Source organism: Gobius niger (assembly GCF_951799975.1).
Source record: "Gobius niger genome assembly, chromosome: 12".
Lineage (NCBI taxonomy): Eukaryota > Metazoa > Chordata > Actinopteri > Gobiiformes > Gobiidae > Gobius > Gobius niger.
In genome coordinates, this window is record NC_136863.1 from 16,796,086 (window position 1) to 16,806,128 (window position 10,043).

Here is a 10,043-nt window from a genome sequence, read left to right on the forward strand (position 1 = left end):
TAGAATACGATGACAGATTCTATTGCTAAGTATTAAGTAATAATTAAGAATTAGCTCAACGTATTCAAAGAATTGTCCAAGGTTAAACTAAACAATTTCCAATAGCTTCTAATATCAGGCGAGTAATGAGCGTTCAGCAATACCACTAACTGTGCACTTTTAAACATTGCACCACATTGTTTTTTACATCTGATTTGTATTTGATATATTTTTTAAATATTGTAATTGATGATAGGGATCATACTGTAAGGCAGTTCATCTAATAATGGATAGGTTCAGGAGCAAATTGAATAAAGTATCAATAGGCCTATGTCAAACAAACCAAATAGGTTTGTGACCCACCTGCCATAGCTCGGTCCCGGCCCCGCAAAGGGTCACAACCTCCACTAGAAAGCATCTGCATTAAGCCTTCATTGATCCCTGGGGTTCAGGAAGTAGAAACTTTAATGGCAAATGTCAAAATTGTGTCTTTTTCCATTACGCTTCATGTCTTTGCAATAAATGTGTGTTCACTTGGCTCTTAAACTTGCAGTTTTCCAACAAGCTCACCCAAGAGCACTGAACGAACATCACTCACTCCCTCACTCAGTTCGTCTTTGTGACTCCTGATGCTCTTCTCGCACAGCCACTTTGTCATTTCAGTTCAGAAGGCCGTGGTGGAACGTTTGGGGCTTCTTTGTTATTGCTTGAGCATGCCTGACTGGCCTTAAGTCCATAAGCCTGGCAGCCCTGTTGGTCAGAGTTGGTTGAGCAGGTGAAAGACAGAGGGACATGAAAACACAAGATAATCCCCTGGCGCTGCTCACCTCTCTGCCTCCCTCTGCCCACTCACCTGCTGCGTGCCATTGCACTGCCCCCGACTCTGCCCTTTACCCCCCCTGCGCCACAACCCGAACCGGCCCTCGCCAAGCTGCCTGTGGGGCAAGGTGTGTCAGGGAGATAGTGCCCAGATGCATGACTACACAAACATAAAACACATGCTTTCACAACGAGGGTTACCTTTGCTATACACACAAACAAGCTGTAGTGGCCATTCGCATCAGCTTTGCCTCGCTCGGCTTCGCTTGGCTGCCTGGCTCAAGCTAAGCCCCGTTATCCTGGCTGCGGAGACCAGACAGGCAAATGCAGAGACTTGTGATGCATACAAACAGAAGGCATGGGCGCATTATGAGCAAGCGGACCCGAGCTGAAAGGGAAGCAGTGGACACACCAACTGAAGCAATGCAACATCACAGCAGGGCAAAGGTAGTCACATTTTTGGAAGAGGGACGATTCTCAAGCAATGTGCTTGACAGTGTAATATTGTAATCATTTAACATGGCACTACTTTGTTTATATATTGAATTATTTATCTTCTTAAAATCACAGGTAATGCTGTATTTTGTACATCAGCCATTAAAGTATGACTTATCCAGCTGTCTGTGCACTTTTAGATATGTCATGGCAATGGGAGTAAATCTTGCCATTTCTTTTTCTTTTTCTTTTTAAGTGCCAAAGTTAAGTTAAGAAGATCATAAAATACTTTATGTCTTATGACTGTGATGTTGTCAGGTCCGGTGCAAACTGCAAAAGATCTGCTATTTGCCCAACATTGACCAAAACAACCAGTGAAAATTGCAGAAATAAGCAACAGCTATCACTCCTATTGATTTCACAATGGAGGTCAAAAATTACAAATTTATGTTTTACAGGTGATCAAATCATTTCCGGACACTTCTACATGTTCTGTGATGGGACTGATTTTTGTTTTTTTTTGCTGCCAAATTCAAAAGCTACACTTTCTTATTTACTACAGCAATGCACAGCATCAAAACCTTCAAGTATTCAATAAAATCCAACTTATATCAAGAACAACAACTCACCATACATCATACCAAAGATGCCTGTCTATCCACCCAGGAAAGGGAATGCCTGGGCAATACAGCGTTTCGTTGTCTATCTAGGTTCCTTAAAGGAAACATTGAGGCCAGAGATACCACAAGCAATCATACATTATTATTGATCCCCCTTTGTCCATGCTATTCAGTAAATAATAGTTTAACTCAATGATCTGTATAAGAGAGAAGTTTGACAAACTTTGACTCTAAAGGGACCATATTGGATTTGAAAGCCTCTTGAAACTAGACATGATAAGTGACAAGTTAGACAACAAATGAAAATATAGCCTTAAAGACCAGGCACAGTATGTAGTGCTGTGGCCACGTGTAAGGGAGACTTCAGATGTCAATAAGTCAGGTTTGCTAATATGGTGCACTTGGCCTTTAATAGATTCAATAGCAGTGGGTCATATAGATATGGCAACATAGAGCCATAAACCATGTGAATTACAGCAAGTTCATCCTGAAACTACCCACGCGGACAGCAAAACGACACACGAGAGCACCATCTTTCATCTTCTGACAATGTGGACACTAATTGAAAACAATTAGCCTCATAGTGGACCAACACAGCCTCATCAAACACCTGCAAAAGCACCTCAGCACACTTTGGAAAAGTGGTCAATGAGATCAGGCTACTGTTCAAATCCCGTGTAAAAGTCCTAACAGGATGTCTGCACATTTGATTTGCAGGACTGGTTGTTTAGGAACTCTTGAGGGAAATTAGAAAAATGAGCGTTGACAATTTGGTAATTGTTCGCGGCTGCACGGAGGAAGTTGGACAGGTTTCTAGGTGTGAACAGATTCTTACCTTTCACAGAGCGTGGTTTTGCTTGTTTTCGTCTTGACATCTCTATAATGTTCTATTTCTTGTCGGTTTGTTTGACTCCGTTCCGCGTTTTGGACTAACCATGCAGGACCCCTTCAGACCATCTATCCTCCTCCTCCACTCCCGGCTGGTCCTCTCCGCCTGTTGCAATGCGGCAGCTCGAGTCTGTGAGTGGAAAGCGGCGTTTGTCCAGCGGCTGCTCGCCCCACACCGGAGTGGAGCCCGAGGAAGCAGCACTCTCTTCCGCTCTCCTAACACACGCAACCTGTGGAGTACAGGGAGACAACTTCCCTCCTCGACGGTCGACCGAGCCGCTGGTTCCCCCCGCACACTGTCGCTGGCGTAGCGGCGTCCCTCGTCTGAAGCACCGGTGTCCCGCGCGGTGTTTGATACACTGACCACCAGCACAGCGTGACGGCCAGGTGATGGGAGACTGCGGAAACTGCACAAAATGTGGCTTTTGTGAAATTAAACGTAGTGTCTTCCCGGCGTCCCTCGCGTCTTCTTCGTGGCCATAAGTGAAACAAAACTATTTATGTCTGTTTATTTTAGTTTGCTCTTCCAAGAAAGCGGCAGCGACCCGAACCGAGAATCTTCCCGTGTTCCGTCCCGCTTCTCTACTCTAGTAGCGGTGCCCTGGTGCCACGGGCATATCGCTCAGACCGCCGTGTTCTCCACCCCGAAGGGCTGCCCTGACTACGCTAGCTGTCTTTTTGTTAATATTGCCCAGTGCCTTAACCGGCTGTATTAATTGCAGGCTAATATTTCAGCAGTATAACCCTCCGCTAGCCTCTGTCTCCCTGCTTTTTCTTTGTCCTGACTCTGGCTACCAGTCTCCCTCCTCCTCTGCCTGCCTCTGCTGGCGGGGCTGCGGCGCAGACACACATAATAAAGCCAAGGCAGGCAGTGCTTGGCTGGAAATGTAGCCGCGTCCCAGCAGGGGGATGTGAGAGAAGGGTCCCGGCGGGGGAGCGCTCTGATCCCGTAGGGAGCAGCTCGGCACAGCCCGGGTTGGCTGAGGCAGAGAGGCAGTAGAGAGGCAGGCTGGGCAAGCGGAGAGAGAGTGTGGAGAGGGGCACGGTTAGGCAACAGCGCCTAGGCGTGGTGGAAATACGTAACTACAACAGGGACTCGGAGATTACAGAAAGAGGAGACAGGAAAATGTGGAGTTGGATTAATATTGGGAGTGGAAAGGAACTTAAAGTGTTGGAAATGTGTTTAAGCATTTAGAAGTGAATGCAACAACAAAAATGCACTCGGACCGCATTTGTTGTCAGTGGTGGAGAGTAACCTACCTAGTAAAGTACCTGCCGACTTTACTGTTGCTTATTTTTGGGTAGGCTATTTTAAAAAAAAATTCAATTGATTTTTTCTGGTTGGTTTGTTTAGTTTGTTTTTGCTACTGTATACTTTTAATTTAGTAAAACACTTCAGCAGACTTCTTCTATTGTTGGTTTCATATAAGCTACTGTAGCTATTTGTGAAAGAAGGGGAAACACAAGCCTGCATCAGCATGCCTTCTACCTGAAGAAGGCTGTTTATCACTATGTGTGGAATAAAACATCCAGCATGCAATGTTTTTAAAGATGTTTTTTTTTTTTTTTAAAGTTAATTAGCCCCTTAAATAGGTGTATTTACAGTAGAGTATTTGTGCCTATGTTTTGTTCTCTTACTCTCCTTTCTAAAGCGCTCCATAGTCACAGGGAAAGTATTTGACAAAAGAGCACCAAATTTAGAAATTTTACTTTCAGATATTTCTTTTGGCCACAGAAAAGGTATTTAGCCCGATTGGCTTTGTTCACCTTAATGTTCCCTCAGAGTTAAATCATATTTACTGTACAAACCCAATTGAATTAGCTTTACATACATAACCTATAGTAACCGTGTGTGTGCGTGTGTGTGTGTGTGTGTGTGTGTGTGTGTGTGTGTGTGTGTGTGTGTGTGTGTGTGTGTGTGTGTGTGTGTGTGTCTATATGTGCTTGTCTGCTTTCAAAGCTTCTTTTTATTCAGTTAAAAGGAGGGACGTGTCTGTGGACAATGGAGACCAGACAAAGAAGGGAAAAATGAAAATCACTGGGTGCTTTGTTCTTGGCTCCCTGCTCCAGCCGAGCACTTTCTGACCGCAGCTGAGCTTTTCCATGCCCCCCACCTTCAGTCTCCATGTCTCTCTGGTTGTCATGGATAACTGGGCAACGTGGAGCTCGCTGCATGAAGCAGCATGAACGCTGCAATCCTGAGCTCCACTGCCCCCTAGTCTCCCTTCCATGGCGTGAAGAAGACTTTAAAACTGACCCCTTGCTGTGGTCAGCAAGGAAGGGGGTTGATCTTCACCTCTTCCAGTTCCGCACATGTGTACGTACACATGCCACATTCCCCAGTGTGAGTGCCCCTGGCAAGGGCAGAAGCCCCTTCTTTGTGGTTGGTCCCCTGTGAACCCTGTTCCCCCCACCCCATTTTAGGCGGTAAATACAAAGAGTGGGGGGAAAAGCCCACATTACAAGCTCCTTAAGAGTCAAAGACAGGCCCAAGTCTGAATAGCTTCTAAGAATTGTATTGTTGAATCACATGGCTTACGATTACACCCTCTGTCATTTTGACACAGATTTGCTTTTTTAAACACAGGAGAACGTGATCAGACATACAGTGGGAAATCGTACAGCAGAAACAGAGTATATCAGCCCATGGAGAATTGCAGGCATAAAATTGTAATATAACTTAAGAGTTTATATATGCAGTGTAAAACATGTCAGTAGCATAGAAACACGATGTGAGCAGATAGTATATCCCTTTTTATATGAATATAGTTTTGAGATGGTTCCAACCTTTTTGAGGATGTTGAGGATTATCAATTAAAACTACTACCGTAGTTACAGCCTCGCTTCTGTCTGTCTACCCTACGGCAGTTGTGGCTACAATAGTAGCTTACCACCGAAGAGTATGAAGTGAATGAATAATGACCACAGTGTAGCACTATGAGAAACTTGTAACACAGGCCTGTAACTGACACAATACAAGTGCAAACCATTATTACAACAGTGTTTTGCCCACTGTCCAAATACTTGTGCAGAAAGAGATTTTTAACAGCCCCGATGACATGTAAGCCTCGGCCATCTATATATGTACGCTTTGTGGTAAAATGCAAATTGTGGTGTAGGGGTCCAGGTTATCAATCTACCCATTTTCTTGCCGGGTACTGTGCCCAATTTCTCCCTTTTTAGATTTTGACTTAATAGATATTTTGAACCATAGTTTGTCCTTCAGCGTCAAAGGTCAAAGATATACCCCTTTTTGCTGCAAAAATGATGTGGGGTTAACAACACCAACAAATGTCCCCGGTTTAGTTCCTAATTATTATATAATACGATGCAGACTGCACACAGCAGTGTCTTTTTGCTATTACAAACAGGTGAAAAGGGAATTTATCCTTCAAAAAAAGAGAGACGGGGGAAAAGTCAGAGTAAATTACAGATATTGCACCAGTGTTTGCAGACACGGGGTTTTCTACATGTTTGTCTGGGTTCCTTTTGCCCAATAGATTTTCTAAAAAGAAACACTGGCAATGTTACACACTAAACCAAATTGACTTTCTTTCATTTTTGTTTCCTTTTCTGTGTTTTTTTCCCCTCATTGGGTAAAGGCTTGTGTCTAACAATGCTGTATTTCCCTTGGTGCTCTGTCCTGCAGCGATCCCGGCCCCTTCTAATTTCCCTCCACCTAAAGAAAAGAGCCCAGTTAAAGAACGTCATTAGTGCCAGACCATTTTTGTTTTCTTACTCTCTGAAGGAGAAAGTGTTATCTGTGACGGACAAACTTAACCCAATTAAGATCTGGTGGGGTGGAGGGGCTTGGCTTGGGACACAGCTGGGGCTGCCAGCTCACCAAGCAGGCAAAGAGCCAGGGAATCAGCTAGACAAGCAGCCCGGCAGCAGGCAAGGGGCCAGACACCCACTCAGCCAGGCAGCTATAAGGAACAATAAACCTTTCTTGTCAATTACCTGCCGCAAGATATCATGCAATCATCACATCATCTCACTCTGCCTTACTCTGTTTTTCATTTAGGTACAAATTATTACTTCTTAAGTTGGTGCAAAAATGCCTGTGCTATGTATGTTATGACCAAACTCAGCTCGGGTGGAGGGAAGTAGCAAAAAACAAGATTAAACTAAAGTTATAGTTTATTTTAAAGGGATGTGAACGTAAATTGAACAAAGGTTGCGAAAAAAGTTCCAAATCTCTCAACAGAAGGAATCACAAAACACAAGGAGGGCCAGACTAAAATGAGGAGGTTTCCACAGCCGGATTCAAATGCACAAGAAAGGTTCAGCGCACCAGATGGCTCGACACAAAAATATGCAGTTATGGAAACTTCTCTTCTTTGTCACTTCATGTGCGGCTCAGATCAATACTACACATATCAAAAACTCTTGGCAGATTTTTTTTTCAGCAAAATGTGAACGTTTTGTTCATGTGGAAATATTGTTTCATGTATCATGTGCAAATTAACTTTTCATTGGGGCCCAGCTTGGATAGATAGTTAGATAGTTACAGTTACCATTGACACTATTTCCTACTCTATTGGTTCCGGAAACAAATGCTTGAGGAGTTTTTATTCACAAGAAACACAACAACACGTCCGTAATAAAACAAAACATAAAAGTCTGTTAAAACACCAATTTGAGACTTGCAAGCAGATTCATTTTTGGTGTCTCTTTTTACTGCATGTTTAAGTTTCAAGTTCAAGTTTCAGGTTTAATGGTTTTGTATAGCCCGATGTCACAACAGAAGTCGCCTCACAGGGCTGCACCAAACATTAAGGCAATAAAACAGAGCAATAAATATGACAATTAAAAGTTCATGTTTCATAATGATTATAACGTCAAAAACACTAAAAAATCTAATCGAAGGACTCACAAACAATCACAAAAACAGGAGATCTCTTTTTCAAACATTTTGGAAACCAGAAATAAAGGGGGGGGGTATAGGCTACATACTTCAGCATGGGCATGACTCCTAAATTCATCAAACGCCTGTCCTCTGCGCACCTCACTCACTCAGTCACGCACACGCCCGCCCCATGATCTGTACACCAGTGCCAGATAACACTCCGAAAGCCAAACATGTTGATAATTAGAACCTTGTTATTGGAAGGTGTTATCACAACAATTAACACCCTAATGTGTGTATGCTCGCCTCTGTGCGCGCAGGAAGCAGAGCGGCATGCGAGGAGCCGCGCGCGCATTCCTTTAATTTGAGTGTACCTACCTCCGTGCGCCGCACAGACACGCGCGCACACCCTCACAGCAAGGGTTTCGACTAACAATGAAACAGTTTCCCATTTGATGACGTTCCTGTGAATTCTGACACAACGGCAGCAGGAATAGTCGAAGTGAAAGATTCTGATTGATATCCAGTGGGGACTCAGGGATGTGAAGGTACTTAGGAAACAACGGGAGGCACGAGGAAATTAAAGTGGCGCTGGACAGAGCAGGAGATGACAGAGGAGGGTTGCTTGTGCCCGTGTGTTTAATTGTGAAACTGTCTAATTTTGATGCTTTTATGGGTAGGAAAAAAAAGTGGGGAAAGAGGGGAAGCTGATGTTGCCAAGAAGAAGGTGGCAGGAAGTAAAAAATGAGCCTGTGTGTCCTTCCCTTGAATTTAAGTAATAATATTAACCATGTGCAAGACTGCCTGGACATACAGTACAAATAACAAAGCTCTACGGTCTTATTAGCCCCACTCTACTGATATTCTGAATCTTTCCTTCATGGAGCTGTGACACGCAAGACACATGTAAATTCATTCTAACAAACTGCCTGAAAGATTAAAACCACTGCGCATGCGTTTCAGTAACAGCTGAAAAGTCTCTCAGTGAAAAAATCTAAAAACACAACCCCCCTTTTTTTTTTTTTTTTGTGAGTGGAGGTTTCTGACCTGCTTTGTCCTGATCTTTTCAGACTTGTTTCATGTTCAGGGGTCAGTATTGATACTGGTGACATGTGATGATATTGGACCCTAGAGAGGTTGCAAAAGGCCCATCAGTCAGGGTTTTAGCAGAGGATTTGCTGTGTCTCCAGCAGTCTCAAGAGCATGGAGGAGATTTCAGTAGACACTCCGGGAAAAGTCTGAAATGATAAGGATTGGCATCACTGAGGAACAGAACGAGAAGGTTGGGGTGAACTGTATTGTGGGGAAATTTGTCCTCTGCATTTGACCTGTCCTTTGATGTCACTGGGGGAACCTGTAGGAGCAGTGGGCGGCCGCAGTGCAGCGCCCTGGGACCCATCTCCAGATTTAGAGACTGATGGTCAGAATCAAATCACTGGAGGATTAAAGGCCCTATACCTCATTTTTTTCCTCTCATTTCAAACAATGGAAGAGGAAACAATTTAAGTGTTTGTTGTGGTCCAAACTCATTCCTCTTTCTCCTAACATGTTTGTAGCATCCCGACTCTTCACAGGGGTGAGTTATAGCACATTTCACAATTTGCAGGGTCACTTTCACAGAAATGTAAGAAAACTCGCTTGCAAGTACAGGAAATTGATACAAATTCTTTATTTATAAGATTCACAGTTTATAAGAAACTTATGGGCGAACAAAACAAATTTAATTCCATAATGAGATCAAAATCAGGTAGTTCCTTTAACTTTTTGTGCATGTTTTTGGTCGATGGGGGAAGCCGGAGCACCTGGGGGACCCCATCCAGAAACAGGGAGAGAAACAAGCAAACTTAACAAGGCCCGCACAGCCTCGAACCAATCTGAAGCCACCATGAAGATTATGCTGAATCTATCATCATTCAGTCTATTCCAGTTTGATCGTCAGGCAGTGCTCTGGAGATGCACGACCAAACAAGACAGACCTGAATGTGCAGCACAACGGCTATACTGTCCTGGGTTAAAATCCACACATCCATTGTTAACGCTGAAGCAATAACGCCGTGCCTTGTGTGGTGACAATGTGCAGGCACTCACAACGTCCAATCAGAGTGGGCTGGAGGCTGTGTAATGAGGTGAAAATGCTTGTCCATTACTCCCTGTGCTGATGGGCTTCTCACAGTGGTCTGTCCACAGCTGGAGTGGCACAAACAAGGAAAAGCACAACACTGGAGCAACAAGTGTCTTACTCATGCACTCATATGCCAATCAAACTGGAAAAATAAGGTTAGCGTTTATGAGAAATTTAGAGGGAAGTCAATCTTGTTTGATTTTATACTTTATTTCAATCTGCTTATGCCCTTACAGTATAGTTTTAAGTATTATGTATCTTATGTAGTTTTATGTTGTATGTTTCATGATACATAATTGCACTGAAGAAAGTTCCTAGTTTGTGAACCTGA

General features: G+C 43.6%; 1 protein-coding gene across 2 annotated transcripts in view; it reads right to left on the reverse strand.

Moving 5' to 3' along the window:
* znf423 (zinc finger protein 423) overlaps nt 1-3,727 on the reverse strand; it is a 118,650-nt gene extending 114,923 nt beyond the window's left edge. The window contains exon 1 of one of the 2 annotated variants that reach the window (XM_079567484.1): nt 2,689-3,727. In XM_079567484.1, coding sequence (XP_079423610.1) covers nt 2,689-2,728 — 40 coding nt within the window. In that variant the 5' untranslated portion in view covers nt 2,729-3,727. The remainder of the gene's footprint in view (nt 1-2,688) is intronic. The other variant, XM_079567485.1, reaches the window with a different exon arrangement.
* Nucleotides 3,728-10,043: the final 6,316 nt, after the last annotated feature.